Source organism: Sceloporus occidentalis, unplaced genomic scaffold (genome assembly GCF_023333645.1).
Source record: "Sceloporus occidentalis isolate IW3139 unplaced genomic scaffold, rSceOcc1.0.p SCAF_8, whole genome shotgun sequence".
Taxonomy (NCBI): domain Eukaryota; kingdom Metazoa; phylum Chordata; class Lepidosauria; order Squamata; family Phrynosomatidae; genus Sceloporus; species Sceloporus occidentalis.
This window is the reverse complement of record NW_028316988.1, coordinates 23,050,119-23,067,443: the sequence shown is the minus strand read 5'-3', so window position 1 is coordinate 23,067,443 and position 17,325 is coordinate 23,050,119. Positions and strand designations below refer to the sequence as shown.

Genomic DNA, 17,325 nt, shown 5'->3' with positions numbered 1-17,325 from the left:
GGCACTAATTAAATTATTATTAACCTTTATTTATAAAGCGCTGTGAATTTACACATAGCAGCTAAGCCCCATTTTGGTAGAAAGGCGGAATATTAAGTGCTATAAATAAACGGAGAAACCCTCCCACTGCAAAGCCCCCCTCCCACGCCAGCCCTGCCAGGTGGGCCTCCCTCCCTCGCAAGGAGAAATCTAGCTTCCAACTAAATGTACCCGCAAGGAAAGGCTGACAAAAGGCAGAAAGCGTGTCAAAAGAATTTTATTTCCTACATTTTAGAAAACGGTTGGAGGTAGGGAAGAAGAGTGCCACTTTTGGAAGAAAAGAGGTCATTTCCAAATCCCCTCTGGAAGGGCCCCCTCTCTCTCTATGGAGAGCAAGGAGCCCCAGGCCACTCTCCTTGGAAGGCCAAGGCTGCAGCATCCGTCCTCCCCAAACGCTCTCCATTGCCCTGCCCCTTGCTCTACACATGTGGCCCTCCAGATGTTGCTGGACTGCTGCATCTCCCATTGTCTGAGCGCATTAGCCACTGAGGCCAGAGGTGGCGAGAGCCCCTGTTCAGGGTGAGGCTTCAGCCTTGGGCCTGGCTTCCAAGGAAGTGGCACCTGTGAGGGAGGAGGAGGCACTGCAGCAGTCAGGCCAGGCCTCCTTCCACCCTTGGAAACCCTCCCCCTCAAGGAACACAAACACAGAGAGAAGAGGGGGAAGGATACAGGTGGAAGCCCACTCTGAGGGCAAGGGAGAGATTCAGTCGCGGAGGGCTCCCCCCTTGAGAAGCAACCCTGGGGACAGAGCCTTCTCCCTGGCCTCACTGACCGGCATCTGTAGGCCGCCATGGCCACCACCTGTGAGTTCCTCAAGAGAGAAGCAGCGGTGCTTGACTCCTGACATGGTTGAAGTACTTGGCTAAAACAGGGACCCAGTCACAACCTCCCTGGCATGCAAAACACCCCCACCCTCAAAAGGAAAAAAAATCCCCAAAGAAACTCAAATGTTGAATTAAAAACACTTTCCAAATCTGGAAAGGGGTCGGACCCCGCAAGCCGCCCGCCCCCCTCCAACTAGGCTACAGAGAGAAGATGCTCATGTCATGCTCACCACAATGGCTTTCAAGAAAAAAGGCTCTCCCTCTCAAAACAGTGATGGGCTGCTCCCTGCTCCCCACCAACATACACATGATCAACACCCAGAAACAAAATTAAAAAGGCCCTTTCGGTCAGGTGCTTGTTTACTGTTCCACCCAAGGAAAGAGGGTTCTTTGACCGTGGGGCTCGATCTCCTCCCCACCCACAGACAACGCCCGGCCTGTGGGTGCCAGGAAGACTCGGCAAAAGTTACACAAAAGGAAGTCACAGCAGGAAATCCTTCCCAGAGGTGAGGAAGAAGGTCTTGTGAGAACCACAGTGAAGAGAGACGGATGGCACGAGGCTCCAGCCGGGCTGGAGTTTCACGGCGTGGAGTGTTCTCCGAAGTGAGAGCGCTTCTTCCTCGGGAGAAATAAAGAATAAAAGCCTCCGCCACACCATGGGGCTGGTTCTTGGGGTGGTGTGTGCGTGGGGCGGTGGGGAGTGGAGGGATAAGTCACTGCCGGTCTGAGCTGGCCAGCCCTTCTGGAAGAAGCCCACGCAGGAGGAGAGCTGGAGGTGCAAGGAAGAGGAAGAGGCTGCCGGAAATGTCTCTTTTAAGATGCAGGCCAGATCTTGTGTGGGTCTCCTCCCACTCCACTGTCCCTCTTGGGGAGAGGTTGTTTCTTTTTTCTGTCTGAAGAAACAACAACAACAAATTGATTCCCGCTTTCTTTTCTTCCTTGTTTTTCCCTCTCCCGTTGCAAAGGACCTCTCTCCTAGGGGGAGAGATAGAAAATAGGCTTGGGGGGGGGGTCTGCCAGTGCCCCCTTCGCTGGGCAGTTTCACGGCATGGCTGGACTGACCAGCCACAAAATTCAATGAAAAATATCTATGAATACCAATGGGCCCTGCAATACAATGTTGCACCCACTCCTGCCCAGGGTCCGAGTTATTCAGACACATTCAGACATGCACTCTCTCTCTCTCTCAGGACTTACAGCCGGCTCCCTCCCTCCTTCCTTCCCTCCCTCACTCCTGCTGCTCTTCGTTGCTGGCGCTGGGGGTCCGACTCCGGATCTGGCTCCGCAGCTGTTCTATTAGCTCCGGGTTCTGCTGCTGCATTTGCTGAGCAAACTGTTGGCCTCTGCGGCAGAAATTCAAGAGAGGGGAACAACCCACCAGCACTGTTAGGTTCTTTTATTGCAGATTGTTTTATCTTTCAGACAATAATGAAGACAGCATCAGGTAATGTACACACACTCTGCTCCCGGCCCTCCTTTTAGGGCAGCTGCCCCTAATCCTGCCTGCTCCCCTCCAGATGGGATGGACTACACCTTCCATTAAAAGCAATTGACATTAGGTTTAGAAAGTGGCTATGGTTGCATAATTAAGACAGGAGTCAAGCAGCCCTCCAATGCCAATGATTCTGTCCTGTTGGCGACTACTGGGCCCAGGGGTTGCTAGGGGTTTTGCAGTCCAATGGAGCACCATGCCTGCCTCCAGGCAGAGTGGTATGGGGCACTTGGAGAAAGTGAGGTAGATCCCCTTTTCATCAGGGCTCTGGGAGGAGGGAGAATGTAATATTGTTATCCCACCCCACTATCCAACAAGTTCAGGGAAGCACAAAATAAAATCAGCTTGAACTATTTAAAGCAATTTACAACAGCCAGAATCACCCAAACAGACCCAAAATGTATTAAGCCTTTTAAGGACCCTTGTACTCACGCTTGGATAAGGCTGGCGAGGTCGTTGGGGGTGGCGCTGGCTCCTGGCGTGGCCAGAGGGTTGTGGCCGCCTGAGATCATCCCCGACATCCTGAAAAAGAGGGGGAGGCTTTGTCAAGGCCTGCAGGACTCAAATAAGCAGAAGGTGTTTACCAGCCAAGGCAAAAATCCCAGGACAGGATCATCATAAATCAGGTACTGTGTGACTGGAAGGTGAACAACTATGGAGATCCAGGGGCAGTTAGATCGGTTTTAAGGGCCCCCTTCCCCCAAAACAGAACCGGCTGAACATGGAGAAAACTGCTGCCTTCCATAAAAACAGCTTCTTAGAAATTCTCTGGAATTGCCCCGATGGATGTGGTTAGTCAGGTGTGCAGAAGAAACAAGGATTATTATCCTCTCCACCCAAACCTTCTTTTAGGAAGGAAACAGCCTCCCAACAACTGGAAAGAGGCCTGTCTGGATGAGGAACCCTGCAGATGGCAGGCTGTCCTGCCCCCATGTTGGGAGAAAGGCCAATGGCACAAAGAAATCTGTTGGTAAAGACATTTTTTGGCTCTCTAGAAACAGACACTTAGGATGCATATGTGTGTCTGTGAGTGAGACAGACTCTAAAGGATTGACTGACTGGTTTCCAAAAAGGAAAGCCCTTGTGGGGGAAAATAAACCTCTAAATGAAGAATTTGCCATACTTACAGTTGTTGTACTTGTGGGCTGCTCATCAAGTTAGATGCCTGTTCCAATTAAAACAAGGTAGAGAGGAGGCAGAATTCTCATTCCACAGTTCATTAAATATAGTTTAATGCTACATTCTGGTACACATTCAAAGCAGAACAGATCCCTCCCCAAATCATTCAGTTTTAGCCACAAAGGCACCCGATCTCCACAATGTGAGGCTGGGCTCTGTGTCCCTCCAGTTTCAAAGCAGAGGGTGTGCCCACTGGTCTCTGTGGTACGCTCACACGCCACTTACCATGCTCATGAAGCCGGGGTTGTTGAGGAGGCCAGCCAGGTCAAAGCCTCCAGCACCTCCTGTCTGCAAGGCAAGTTTGAAAACAGGGAGTGTCAGGGCCCCCAGCCACTGACATTCAGTACACATTCAGAAAATGGGGGACAGGGACAACAAAGATGTTCCCACGTTTAGGAAGGACCTCCCTCTCCATTTTCTCCCAGAAGCCCTTTGGGGACTCACCGGGCTGGGGGCCTCCTTCATCTTCTGCTCTGTCACCTTCAGGTTTGACTTGTAGGTCTCGTTGTCAGGATCAAGCTCCAGGGCTTTCTGATAGTAGACAATGGCTTCTGAGAGTTTGTTCAGGCTGGAGAGGGCTAGGCTGCAGGGCGGAAGGAAGATGAACTAGAAGGGGAGCCCAGCCATCTAGCTGAAAAGTTAAGCCAATGAAAGTCCCCACCACCACCACTCATACATATACGGCCAGGCTGAAAAGGCCTCACCCCATCCGTCCATAGGCTTTGCTGTATTTGGGATCAATGTTTATGGCTCTTTCACAGTCCCTCACTGCACCAGTGTAGTTCCCAAGTTTGCTGTAAGCAGCAGCCCTGGAGAAACAGAGGAAATTATTATTGGCCAAGAGTCACCATGACTAACTCATGGCCGCAGGAGAGAAAAGGCTAAATGCCCACCACAACCCACGCTACTAAAGATGGGATCCCAATACAAAGCTGAGTGGGTTCCAAGTCTTCCCCATGGCTCCCTTCCTCAGCTTCAGCATCCCTGTGCAGCAAAGAGGGAAAGAAAGGGGCCTGACCTGTTGCAATAGTACACTGCGTTGGAGGGGTTCAGCTCAATAGCTTTCCCATAGTATGCGACGGCACTTTCAAAGTTTTCTGCTTTCATCTGTTCATTTCCTAGAACAAAAAAACCCGGGACTCTTTGGACACAGAGAATGGACAGAAGAAGTCTATCCAGGTGGTGGAGGGGGCCCTGGAGGCTTAGTGCCTGGTGGGAGGGGGCTCAGGCTGGCCTGGCCCCACCCATCCTCCCCTCTTCCTCTGCTTGGGAGCTTTTACCTTCGCCCTTCAGTCGCTCGGCTTCCGCCGCATCCTCCTCTGAGGGGGTGATTGGCTCTGGAGTGGGTGTGTTTTGCTGCGGCTCCTGAGGAGAGATCAGAAGAGAAATGGGGGTGATCCACACTCGGGGGAAGCCGGGGACAATGGGCACATTGCCCTTATCACAGCCTCCCTGCCCACCCCAGGACCTCAGGAAGAATGGAGCTTCCAGCCACAAAGCTCAGCCTACCAGCCAGATCCTCCCAGTGGTTAAAAAACATTATCCAAACATTCCCCCCCCAAAAAAGTTCTTTGCCCTATTTGTCCCATTCCTGAGCAATCTCGAGGGGAGTGAGCCCATAATCCTGGTGCATATACGGAGGGGAAGGGGAACAGCAGAGACCTACCTTTGCTGCAGCAGCGTCAAATATTTCAGGCAGTGTCTGGGACAAGGCCAGGCCTCTGTCTTCCATGGAGACCCCAAAGGCCGTCTCCAGGCACTGGATGGCCACTGTGGAAGAGAGACACTGGGTAAGGTCCTGGCCCACACAATCCCAGCACAGCTCTAGAAGGCTTGCCTCTTCTTTTGTGGACTGCGGCTCCCAGAGTTCCCTACAATTCAAGGGCCTGTAGTCCAAAAATGTAATAGGCAGAAAGACCACCAAAAAGGTTCAAATTGTCCAGGATCTATATCCTCACTCAGCCTTGGAAACCCACTGGGTGACCTTGGGCAAGTCACAAACTCTCAGCCTCAGAAAACCCTGTGACCTAAGGGTCACCATAAGTCTGAAGGCACACAAGAACAACATTATTCTTAATTGTTTGTTCTAAATTGCTTTAAACGTTACTGGTGGCTCAGTTACATTTTAACACTGCCCTTTCCTAAATTTTAGCTAGAATATAACTGGTTTATTTGGCAAAACATCAGTTCTTAGTTCTAATGAGAAAGATGGGATATAAATAAAGCAGATAGTAATAAGTCTGTTGCCCTATTATTGTATCTTGTTGTAACTTGCTGTTGGGCAGCCTTTGGTTCTCAAAAGCAGGGGTGATATCTGGTGCTATTACAACTTTCTGTGCATTTTAGGCTTTTTCGCTTCGGTTGACTTTTACAGAATGTTTTTAACCTGCCGTATGTTGTAGTGGATTGGGAAGGGATAAACAAATACTTGAATAAACAAAATAAAGACATTTGCAATGAGGCCCCTAGAACTTTTGCGGGAGGAAGAGAAATCCATCTTATTTAAAATAAATGAAATAAAAATATGCTCCTGGTTTTAGTTCACTTGGCTGAATGTGAACCGACCTTCCAGGCTCTCTTGTGCGTCTGGGGAGAGGCCTCCGTTCTGGAGCTGGTCCTGTAAGAACTGGATGATGGAGAAGGCCAGGCGCTTCTTGTCCGCCATCTCTCTGGCTCCCAGGAAGACCCTTTGCTTCCACGTCCCTGAAGGGAAGGAAGGAAGGAATGGAAGAAAGAGATGAGAAAGGAGAGGGAGGCTGTCTAGGAGGATATCCAGAAACCCACCTCTTGGCAGGCAAGAGAGGCCCTACTTAAAGCAAGCCAGGCATAAAGAGACAGAAAGGGGGTTTTAATCTTCCTTTCCCTCTGAGGATCCCTAAAAGGGAAAGGAAGGAGAGGCAGCCCAGATCGCTCTATTCCTCTTTCAGGAGATCCCAACTCCTCTTCTCCCCAAACAGCAGTCCCCCAACAAGGCTGCTGCCTCCCAGGCCTCCATCTGTCACCCCCCCCCCCCAAAAGGAAGGTAATGGAACCCACTTGTACAAGGACCCACTTGTAGGTGTTGAGACACAGGGTTTCATGCCAGCACAAAGAGAAAGTGTGAGGCAGTGGTCCCACTGGCCGAATGGGAATGCAGAGGGCTCCAGCGGCCCTTCTGAGTGAGGAAACTCCCACCTTGGGCCGATCGCTCAGTCCCACCCGAGAGGGTTGTTGTTGGGAAGGCAGCATTGGATGGGAGGAATCTACATCGCTATATCTACAGCGCTATATAAATAAAGCATAATAATAGCAAAAATAATAAAATAAGGCAGGAATGCAATGGAGGCAGCTGGACTGCAGCTCCCAGCACTCCCCACTGGAGAATCTGGCGCCTGGAAGGGCGGAACAAAGGGCAGCTCCCTTCCTTTTTTTCACAAGACCGGCCTCGCCTCTGGGTCTCCCAGATTCCCCCCAATGAAGGAAGCCCAATTAAGAGGCAGGTCTACTTTGGCCCCTCTCCTTTTCCTTTGCCCCCAAGCCATCCCCATTTGTGAGGCTTGGGCTTTAGGGTCGGGGTCCCTTTGGGAGTGGGCTTGGCCCAGAATGACCAGCCTCCCTTTAAAGAGGGACTACATGCCCCATGAGCCACAGGGACCCCACTGGGGACCCAGGGCTTCTGGGGAGAAGGAATCCCACCCAGGAGCCTTTCCCCCCAATTTTTATTCTGACCCTTGACCCTCGGATTCCTGAGCCTGAACTGGAGGCTTCTGGGAAGAGCCCTTCGCAGAGAAGGAGCCATCTTCAGCTTTGCAGCATCCTGGCTCAAGGCTATGGAATTCTGGGAGTTGGAGTTTGTTGTGCGCCGCTCTGGGCCCCGCAAAAAACTCCAACTCCCAGAATTCCATAGCCTTGAGCCATGCTCTTTCTCCATTGTGGAAGCAGCCTCTCTCTTACTCACCGGCCAAGGCCCCCTTGTCTCTGCTCTCCGGCCCCAATGCGCATGCGCACACCAGGAGCGGCCCGCCCCCTCCGTAGAGTTCAGCCGCGCCTGCGCACTGGAGCCGGTCCCGCGAGTCATCGACCTCCAAGTCTCGGGGAAGATCTCACCACGGGCCCCGCCCAGCTCCGCCCCCCGAGTGCGCACGCGCAGAGCGCTTACTTCCCGCAGTCCAAGTTAATGGCGGAAGCCGGGCAAGCGGTTTCTACAGGGAAGCGATGCATTGTGGGAGAGGAGGATGGAGCCAAAGGGGATGCGGGCTGGACGCTGGTTCCGGCTCTGCACTTCCGGCTCCCGTGCGAAGCGGGGAAGGGGGAAGAGGGACCGAGGAGGACCAAGAGAATAAACACATTGAGAAACAATATGTCTGAGAGAGTGTCCTTTGCTAAGGTCAGCAGTGGAGCCTTTGGAGAAAACAACAACAACGGGCCAGAGAAACGGAATTTGGGGACTACAACTCCCATCATCCCCCAGACAGCGCAGAGAATTCTGGGGGTGGTAGTCCCAAAAGCCATTTCCCCAGACTCAGAAGGGACGCTTTTCTTCTTCCCTCTTTATGGCCTGTTACAGACAGCCAAAATAAAGCTGCTTCGAGTCACAGTGGAGGTATGGTGTTTCAATGATGCATGCGTCCTAAGAGTCCAGAAGCCACACCAAAGCCACGCCCCAGTTCTTAGGGCTGGAGCATGGCTTTGGTGTGGCTTCTGGACTCTTAGGACACATGCATCATTGAAACACCATACCTCCACTGTGACTCGAAGCAGCTTTATTTTGGCTGTCTGTAACAGGCCTATGTTTCTTTTTCTCCGTCTTCCTCGTCTCTCCTTTGTTCCTTCTTTCTTTCTCCTCCTCCTTTATCCCTTCTTTCTCTTTATTCTTTCTTTCTCCTTCCTCTTCCTTCTCCACTTTGTGCCAAGCCACTTTCGGAGGAGAGGGTCCCATGGGGAAGGGCCTCCTTCCTTCCTTCCTTCCTTCCTTCCCAAAGGCCAACCGGGGCTCTAAGCTGCCAGTCCTCGTGGCCCACTTTTGCTTCCGCGCATGCGCGCGCGCGCTCCCTCCCTCCCTTCCCAAAATCTCCCGCTGCTCCTCCTCCTCTCCCTCCTCTCCTTCTTCTTCTCCTTCTCTCCTCCTTTCCCTCATTCCTTCCATCCTTCCAGCCTCGGGAGAGACACGTCATGGCTCCCGCTCCAGGTGACCCTTGGCTGATGGACAACCGCAAGACCCATCATCCCCAGGGAGGCGGCGGGGTCGCTGTCCAGGGGCTGCCTCCTCGAAGGGGACGGTGGAGGGGGGGTTCCTGCCTGTGAGAGGCCCACCTGGCAGGGCTGTTGTGTCAGGGAGGGCAGGGAGGAGGCTGCCTTCCAGGCTGAGGCTCATCTTGGGAGAAGAGCAGGGCGAGAGTCCTAAGAGTGGGGATGATGCTGGGGATGAGGGTGCTGGGCTGTGGGACTTCCCTGGCCCTGGCAGCCCCACTGACTTCCCCCTGCCTTCCTTCCTTCCTTCCTTCCTTCCTTCCTTCCTTCCTCAGGCAGCGCCTCAGAGGGCTCAGGCCCCTCGCCTCCCGTTCCTCCTGCGTCCCTCGTCCTTCGCTGGGACCTGACGGCGGCCCAGATCCATGACGCCACGGCGGAGCTGATTGAGAGGAGCAAGCGGGTCTATGATGCCGTAGGAGCCCTGGAGCAGCAGGAGGTCACCATCCAGAACACCCTCAAGGCCCTGGCCGACCTGGAGATGGACTACACCGGTGAGTCAACAAGCACCAGGAACGCCAACCCTGCAGAGTGGGCCCAAGAGGGTGGTCAGGCCAGGCCAAAGCCCCACTCTCTCAGTCCAGCAGGGATCATCCGTTTGGGGGGGAAATGCACCCGAGATACGTTTCCCAAAGAAGCCCCAGAGTGAGGGCCTTCTTGAGGTGCTGCCTTTAAGCCTTACCATCCCAGAATTCCCAGCCTGGAAGGGACCCCCCCAGGGCCATCTAATCCGGCCCCTGCTGCCGAGCAGGAACAGGTGACCCCCCAAAAGAAGATGCCCCCCAGCCTCTCCCTCCAAAGAAGGGAAAACACCAGACACATCTGCACCAGAACTTGACTTTTCCAAATCTGGCTACCTTCCAAACGCTGTTGGACTTCTGCTCCCATCAGCCCCAGTGGCCAGGATCGGGGGGGGGGGGACCAGGTTGGGAGAGGGCTCTTCTCATGCACGCTCCCCCCGCCCCCATTCCCCATCCCAGCTCATTTTTAAACTGTAAAATTATTTCCCCCTTCCTGTGGCAGCTCACCCCAGAGGTGTGGGACTACATCTCCCATCTTCCCTGCTTGGCATCCCATCCACTGTCTTCATTGAACTTGGTGGGGGGAGTGTTCTGGATGTTGGTGATGCGGAGGTGGAAGGCAGTGTTCCAGGAGTTTCCGGTGCATGATTTGAACCCCACCACTGGCTTTCTGACCCCAACCCCTCCCCTTCCAGTCCAAAGGAACATGCTGGACTTCCCCCAGCATGTCTCCCCCTGCAAGGAAGTCCGCACGGCCAGTACCGAAGCGGACAAGAAGCTCTCGGAGTTTGACGTGGAGATGAGCATGCGGAGGGATGTCTACCAGCGCATCATCTGGCTCCAGGTATGTGTGTGTGTGTGTGAGGTTCTGGGGGAATTAATGGGGGACTCAACGACCCCTTCCCTGGAGATGCTCTCGGGGCACCCCACGCCTGGCTCTCAGAGGGCGCTGGCCTTCTTCCCTCCCAGCTGGTTCCACAGGTTCAGTTACTCTCCCTGAAACATTTGTCATCCTTTTGCCTTCCTTCCAGGAGAAGTTGGAAAACGAGGCCATGAAGCCGGAGGCCAAGCGGTACCTGGAGAGACTGGTCAAACTGGGCAGACGGAATGGCCTCCACCTCCCCGAGGCCACCCAGGAGGTTAGAGCCAAATGAAGGCGACTTGTTGTATTTCTTACTGCTGATTGGCTGGTTTTGTTTTTAATGGAAAATATTTGCAAGGCCAGTAGATGGGGGTCTCCGTTTAGATGCAAAACCCCCAAGGGCCCCTGCCATCCATAGCCCTGCTCAGGTCCTGCAAACTCAGGGCATCCTTGATTCCCTCCTGGGTTGTTGTCTCCCATTTTTCCTGGGCATTAGCTGTCTTGTCCCATGTGTCCCAGCATCTCGTGATGTGTCCAAACTAGGACAGCCTCATTGAATCATCTTGGCTTCTAGGGAGAGTTAGGCTTGGTTTGCTCCAGGACCCATTTATTATAGTTTGTGGTACGAGGAACTATATTTCAGCACCACATTGCAAGTGCATTGATTTTTTTTTTCACTGTCCAGCTTCCACAACCAAGGAGTTACAATAAAATTCAGTAATGCCACAAAAATACTGCCCCGAAGCAAAACACAAGTGTTCTCCAATTTCACCGCAAGAGCTGGTGAGGCGGGTGGTGTGTCCTCTTCCAAAATGAACCTGCCGTTTTTACTGTGCTGGTACTGATCATGGCCATCAACCCCAAGAAAAATTTGAGTAGGTGGGTTGGCCCCTTTGGACAAACTTGCCGTAGCAGTTTTCACATCCTGCTATTCATTTAATCAGGTCAACTCTCTTACACTTAATTGCTCATTCAAGACCCACCCAGTGACTTTTCATAATAATAGGGTTAGAAACGCAGAAGGAACAGGGAAGGCAGAGATAGGGTGCAGATAAAGCCATTAAATGAATGAATTTCAGGTTTTTTGCTAAATAAACAGTACCTAGGAACCATGATGACGTGTTAAAACGTCGTTAAGACACTTCTGCACAGGGTGGCACTGAGAGGCCTAAGAGGCGGCCACCTCAGCAGGGAATCCTGTTCTGCCACCTCTCTAATTTTGTCCCTTCCCCCCATTTTTTTTCTCTTTAAGAAAATCAAAGGGATTAAGAAAAAGCTGAGCATCCTTTCCATTGACTTCAACAAAAACCTTAATGAAGACACCACCTCCCTGCCATTCACCAAAGAAGAGCTGGGTAAGATGGCAGCCAGTGGCAGTGTTTCAGTGCCTGCCATTGACCCCAGGCACATTTGGCACATGAAGCGATGTCAGCTCAGTGGCTGCTCCCAAGAAGCTACAAGCGCCTGTCTCTGCCTTCCTCCTATTGCCAGGAAAAGACATTTCTATGCAGGCAGGCCCTTGGCTCTTAACTCAGAGGGCAGAACCAAGTGTAGTATCTTTTTTTTACAAAAAAAGTTACAAAACGTGGACATGGCACATTATCTGGGGAGACCTCAACTGGTGCCGCAGAACCACTGTGGACCAAAACTCCAGTCAGTAACACCTGGGAGATTGGGAAGCCAATATAACAATAAAATTGGTCCCAGTTGAAGGCCACCAGCACCCTGCGAGCCACAAAGCCACAAGTGATGTTGCATCAGACTCTCTTTTTGTCTAACCTACCTTGCAGAGTTGTTGCTGTTAGGATACATGGGGGATAGGAAATGCAGGAGTCAAATATAGTGAATCAAATATGAATTCTCCCCCTTCCCCACCGCCTTCTTTCCTTCCTTTCTTTCCAGGGGGTCTCCCTGAGGATTTCTTGAACTCCCTGGAGGAGACGGAAGAGGGAAAGCTGAAGGTGACCCTCAAGTATCCCCACTATTTTCCCCTGATGAAGAAGTGCAACGTGCCAGAAACCCGGAGGCAGATGGAGGAGAAGTTCAACTCCCGCTGCAAGGAGGTTGGAGCCAGGGGTCCAGAGGGGAGGCAGGGGGCAAGGGGGGCTCCATGGCCAGTGCCTCAACTGCCATTCCATCCACCCCCGGTTCTGGGTCTTGCAGGAGAACCATCTGATCCTGAAGGAGCTGTTGGAGATCCGGGCCAGGAAGTCCTCCCTGCTGGGGTTTGACACCCATGCCGACTTCGCGCTGGAGATGAACATGGCCAAGGACGGGAAGACAGTGGCGGCTTTCCTGGGTAAAAAAAGGTTCTATTCACCTTTCAGCACTGCCTAGTTCTCCTTTATCCTCTGCCATCCTAGGTATGTAACCAGGAGAAGAGCAGAGGAAGAAGATGCATCAATTTAAATTCTGTAGAATATCTTGCCATAAGATGTGGCTTTTGGAGCCCAGGTAGCTTCCAGAAAGAATTAGACTCCATAGTTATGTCTGGCATGGAGCAGAAGGAGTGGCCTGACAATAGCTGTGAGGAGCTCCATGTTTAGTAGCAGGCAATCCCTTAAGCTTTAGTCTTCACATTTACTTCCAAAAAGGCCTCTCCTGGGCCCAAAACAGCCTGGAGGAATCTTTCCCGTTGGCACTTTTGGGGATAGCTTCTCCTCATAGCCTTCTGGTCTGCGCCCCACAGATGACCTGGCAGTCAAGCTGCGCCCATTGGGGGAGAAAGAGCGGGCGGTGCTGCTGGAGCTGAAGCGGGCAGAGTGCGAGCAGAAGGCGTTGCCCTTCGATGGACAGATCCATGCCTGGGACATGCGCTACTACATGAACCAGGTGGAGGAGACCCAGTTTCACGTGGACCAGAACCTGCTGAAGGAGTTCTTCCCCATGCAAGTGGTGACGGAAGGCCTGCTGAGCATCTACCAGGAGCTGCTGGGCCTCACTTTCCACCTGGAGGAGGGAGCCCAGGTCTGGCACCCAGACGTCCAGCTCTACACTGTCAAGGACACTGCCTCTGGGGAGACCCTCGGCAAATTCTACCTAGACCTCTATCCACGGTGAGCAGCTGTAAGGCAGGGAAGGGACTGGCTGGGGAAGATCGGCATTGTGTGCCATCTGGACGGTCCTTGTCTTTCTCTCAATTGTGTCAAAACACAGGAGGTGATTGGCCTTTTCTAATGGTGTCTTTTCTCTTTAGGGAGGGCAAATATGGGCACGCGGCTTGCTTTGGCCTCCAGCCCGGCTGCCTGCTGCCTGATGAGAGCCGCCAGATATCAGTGGCGGCCTTGGTGGCCAACTTCACGAAGCCCACAGCCAAAGCGCCTTCCCTCCTGCAGCATGACGAGGTGGAGACCTACTTCCATGAGTTTGGACACGTCATGCATCAGCTCTGTGCCCAGGTGCGGATGATGGGAGGGAAGCGGCAAATGGGCGAGCGAGGCGGAGGGCCACCCCCAGAGAAGAACAAGGGCTTCTCTTACTTGTCTTTTTATCAGCCAAGGGAGCAGCCAAGTCACACTTCAAAGGGAACAGATGGGAGAACGGTGAATTTATAACAAGCAACATCACTCTGATTATTTTTCAAAGTACTTTCAAATGTGATTTAAAGGGAATCTTTCACATCTTGGTGCCACCCTCTTATCAGCCCTAAGGGCTTTTAAAAAAACCTCCTTCCCTCCCCACAGGCGGACTTTGCCATGTTCAGTGGAACCAACGTGGAAAGGGACTTTGTGGAAGCCCCTTCACAGATGCTGGAGAACTGGGTCTGGGAGAAGGAGCCCCTCCAGCGCATGTCCAGACACTACAAGACGGGGGAGCCCATCCCAGACCCCCTCCTGGAGAAGCTCATCAAATCCCGCCAGGCCAACACAGGTCAGCAGTGAGGGCATCCGTCTGGGTGCTCGCATGCCCCAGGCAGGGTCTTTAAGGCAGGGGGCAACAGCTCAGGAGGCAGGGAAAGCCCCACTTTGCTTGAGAAAGGGCTCCACTTTGATACTTTGGATCTCCAAAGAGGGTTTGCAAAGGACTTCTTGTGGCTGAGATGCTGGAGAATCACAGTTGGGGAAAGGTCTGGGGGACTCCTTTGCCCACTCAGCCCCTTCACCTCTTCCTGGGCCTGGCCAACTCTCCCATGAATCGTCTGTTACTGTTTTTGTTAATTAAATCATTTAGATCCTCCTTACAAACTATTAAAAGCAGCTAAAAACTTACAAAGATCTGTTCTGGCATTTACGTGTGTTCCAACTCCTCTCTTCTTCTCCAGGGCTCTTCAACCTGCGGCAGATTGTTCTGGCCAAAGTTGATCAGATTTTGCACACACAAACAAATGCTGACCCTGCAGAGGAGTACAGCCAGCTTTGTGACAAGATACTGGGTGTCCCAGCCACTCCAGGTAACCCGCAGCTGGCGGGGAGGGATTTGGGAGGGGCAATGTGTGCCTGGGCCCCTTTCAGATAGGATTAGGCTCTGTTGTCAGGGGATGGCATTGTGCACTGCCTGAACTTTATGGACAGTCTTCAAAGGCAGCCCTTTGTTGGGGGTGTTGCAGTAGTCTGGTCAGCAAGACCCACCAGAGGTTTCTTTGCAGGGTCTGTTAGAGTTTTTTAACTTCTCTCTCTTTCCCTTTTCTCTGTTTTGGCCAGGTACAAACATGCCAGCCACATTTGGTCACTTGGCAGGTGGCTACGATGCCCAGTACTATGGATATCTCTGGAGCGAGGTCTTCTCCATGGACATGTTCTACACACGGTTCAAGCAAGAGGGGATCATGAGCCACAAGGTGTGCGGATGATGCCCCCTCGCACTCCTCTACTGTTGCCCCTTTCTTGCCACTATGCTGGCACTTTGCCTTCCTGGGCTGCCTGGCACTGGGATCACCTGCCCAGTGGGCCTCCCAGTCATATGGAGACATTAGAGGAATCTCCTCCTGGGATGGCAGCGTCACAGGCAGGCTAGATGCACAGAGGTGGGGGAATTGTGAAGTCTTCTAGATGTTGGTGGACTGCCATTCCCATCAATCTTTTGGGCCAGTTTGGAAGCAGTGGGTGAAGAATGCTGGGCATTGCAGTCCAGCTGCCTCTGGAAAAGGGTCACATTCTTCCCAACCCGATGGGTACTGTGGTTTTACTCCATCCTGTTCCAATGTCTGACCCCTGGCTTTGGGGAAGGTGGGGGTGATTTGTCAGCACTGATCCCCCCTCACATTTGGGTCTTTGCAGGTTGGGATGGATTACCGGAACTGCATCCTCCGCCCTGGAGGTTCCCTGGATGCCTCTGACATGCTGCTCCGCTTCCTCAGACGAGAACCCAAGCTGGACGCCTTCCTGGCCAGCAAGGGCCTGATGGTGGAGCCCACCTCCCTCCCCTTGGCTTCTTGACCTCTGCTGGCACTGACTGGCCAAGTAATCCTTCCTCTCCTTGAAACCCATTTCTCTCTGTGTGTGTTAATGCACATGCACACACACACACACACTTTGGGAGTGGTTGATGTTCTCCGGGTGGTAGTTGATCTTCCATGGCTGCACTAGCCACACTGTTGAAATCTGTGAGCCGAGGGAGTCTGTCTTGCTCCAAGGGTGGAAGAGGAGGGAGAGAAAGAGGTCTTGGTTGTGTGGGCTAGGGTTATTGCTATATTGCTTCTGGGTTACTTGCCCCCTTCTCACCTGCCTCCATCCTCTGGCATCAGAAATTGGGTGAAGGTACAATGAATGCCTCTGTGTTGGGGTTTGAGGGTTCTGGTGCAGAGAGGGAAGACTGGCGTATAAGCACCACTCGGTCGGGGGAGTGGCTGTTTTTTGGAAAGGCTCCTAGTTCATTAATGAAGGGAGTAATTTACTTGCCTGCCCTAGACACAAACGGCAGTGCAGGCATCTGGATCTTTGCCTGCCCAGTGGGTTTTCCATGACCGGCGGCTGGAGTCCCCTTCTGCTCTGCCTAAAATGGGGTTACAGGTGGAGAAATCCTCCCAACTTCACTGTGTCAGGTTTAGCCAAACAAGCAAACAGCTGTACGCCCGTCTCCCAATGCTACCAATAAAAAGCGTTTTTAAAAAGTTTAATTTTGGAATTGGGATTCTGCCTCTTACACGTTCACTTTTCACTCCAGCAGGAATATTTGATTATTTATTAAAATACATTATATTAAAAAAACTATGCTGCCTCACCTGTCCTTTGGGGGGCAGCATGAGGTCACCCCAGGCACACCATTCATGTGCCTCCTTCATGTCTCCCTTTTGTTTGCAAGGGCCAGTTTTCCAGGAGGAGGGCAGAGGTCAGGGCTAATTTTAGGGTAGGTTCCATTTTTAGTCTGATTTATGAATGCCTGGATGGGGCGGGGGGGGGGGTTAAGTTTTATCTCTTGCAGCATTGACTCCTAATACACACACCCCTTTCATGGAAAAGGCTCTTATACCTTTTCTGGCCATGCAGAGGGGACTAAATGTGTTCCTTGTGGGCCCAGATTCCCTCCCACCTCTGCTGTTGCTTATTAAGGGGGCTGTTGCACCCCTTGCAATATTCTGGGCAAGCCCCGTGTCTTTTAGCCTCCCCAAGCACGCCTTACCCCTCCTTCTCCCCCTTGGCCCTGGCAAAAGCCTCCCAGATGGAGTGGCTGTGGGCTATGTGTGTGTGTGGATGCCCCCCCTGGGGAAAGCCCCCCAACCCTGGGCTGCCAGTTTGGCTATAAATGTGTGATGCTCACAAGCAGGTTGAAGGGAGGGATCCCCCCTTTGAAAACAAGGCCCCATATTAGGAATTTGCAGCCGGGCTCAAGGGAGGCTTGAAAAACAAAACATCCAGCAGCAACTCTGGGGATGATGGAGAGTGTTTGCATGGAAATGGAGTGCTCCAGCTGGCATGAAGTTCTTAAAATCTACATTTGCACACTCCTCCATTGCAGGAGAATTCCCAAAAGCACCAGTACAAAAAACAAAGAAGCAAGCAAAGCACCCAGTGTTGTGTGTGCTTCAGAGTAGGCTTCCCACCCTCACCTCCCCGACAGGGAATGCCTCTTCTGTATCTCAAGTTATGACAGGAATGCCTCTTCCACATGCATCTGGAGTGGCAGAGAAATGCCTTTTTAATGCCCAAAAGATAGGATGCATGACCACAACACACAATGCACAACTGCAAAGAGGAGGCACAGAGGTGTCCCATCATCCTCTGCCATCGGTTAGGCGGGAGAGAT

General features: G+C 52.4%; 2 protein-coding genes across 2 annotated transcripts; one reads left to right on the top strand and one right to left on the bottom strand.

The window, feature by feature from the left end:
• Positions 1–221: 221 nt before the first annotated feature.
• LOC149308225 (small glutamine-rich tetratricopeptide repeat-containing protein alpha-like) lies at positions 222–7,537 on the bottom strand. Its single transcript, XM_089535358.1, has 12 exons — positions 7,472–7,537; positions 6,100–6,237; positions 5,201–5,304; positions 4,815–4,899; positions 4,553–4,652; positions 4,239–4,343; positions 3,979–4,117; positions 3,760–3,822; positions 3,483–3,520; positions 2,788–2,877; positions 2,061–2,206; positions 222–1,756 (listed from the first exon to the last, which is right to left on the bottom strand). Exons 2-11 carry the CDS (start codon positions 6,197–6,199, stop codon positions 2,092–2,094), a joined length of 939 nt encoding a protein of 312 aa, XP_089391484.1. The 5' UTR covers positions 6,200–6,237; positions 7,472–7,537; the 3' UTR covers positions 222–1,756; positions 2,061–2,091.
• Positions 7,538–8,341: 804 nt separating this feature from the next.
• On the top strand, positions 8,342–16,283 carry LOC149308224 (thimet oligopeptidase-like). The gene is made up of 13 exons (XM_089535357.1): positions 8,342–8,701; positions 9,039–9,254; positions 9,977–10,125; positions 10,313–10,420; positions 11,396–11,498; positions 12,046–12,206; positions 12,307–12,442; positions 12,833–13,199; positions 13,340–13,541; positions 13,827–14,013; positions 14,405–14,533; positions 14,784–14,920; positions 15,360–16,283. Exons 1-13 carry the CDS (start codon positions 8,686–8,688, stop codon positions 15,516–15,518), a joined length of 2,070 nt encoding a protein of 689 aa, XP_089391483.1. The 5' UTR covers positions 8,342–8,685; the 3' UTR covers positions 15,519–16,283.
• The last annotated feature ends 1,042 nt before the right edge of the window (positions 16,284–17,325 follow it).

Excerpts from the sequence above, each read along its gene's own strand:
- LOC149308225 (XM_089535358.1), bottom strand. The coding sequence starts at position 6,199 with ATGGCGGACAAGAAGCGCCTGGCCTTCTCCATCATCCAGTTCTTACAG. Across the intron at positions 4,653-4,814 it reads CGAGCGACTGAAGGGCGAAG|GAAATGAACAGATGAAAGCA; the intron begins GTAAAAGCTCCC and ends TTTTTGTTCTAG. Across the intron at positions 4,344-4,552 it reads GCAGTGTACTATTGCAACAG|GGCTGCTGCTTACAGCAAAC; the intron begins GTCAGGCCCCTT and ends CTGTTTCTCCAG.
- LOC149308224 (XM_089535357.1), top strand. Across the intron at positions 12,207-12,306 it reads TCAACTCCCGCTGCAAGGAG|GAGAACCATCTGATCCTGAA; the intron begins GTTGGAGCCAGG and ends TGGGTCTTGCAG. Across the intron at positions 13,542-13,826 it reads TGCATCAGCTCTGTGCCCAG|GCGGACTTTGCCATGTTCAG; the intron begins GTGCGGATGATG and ends CCCTCCCCACAG.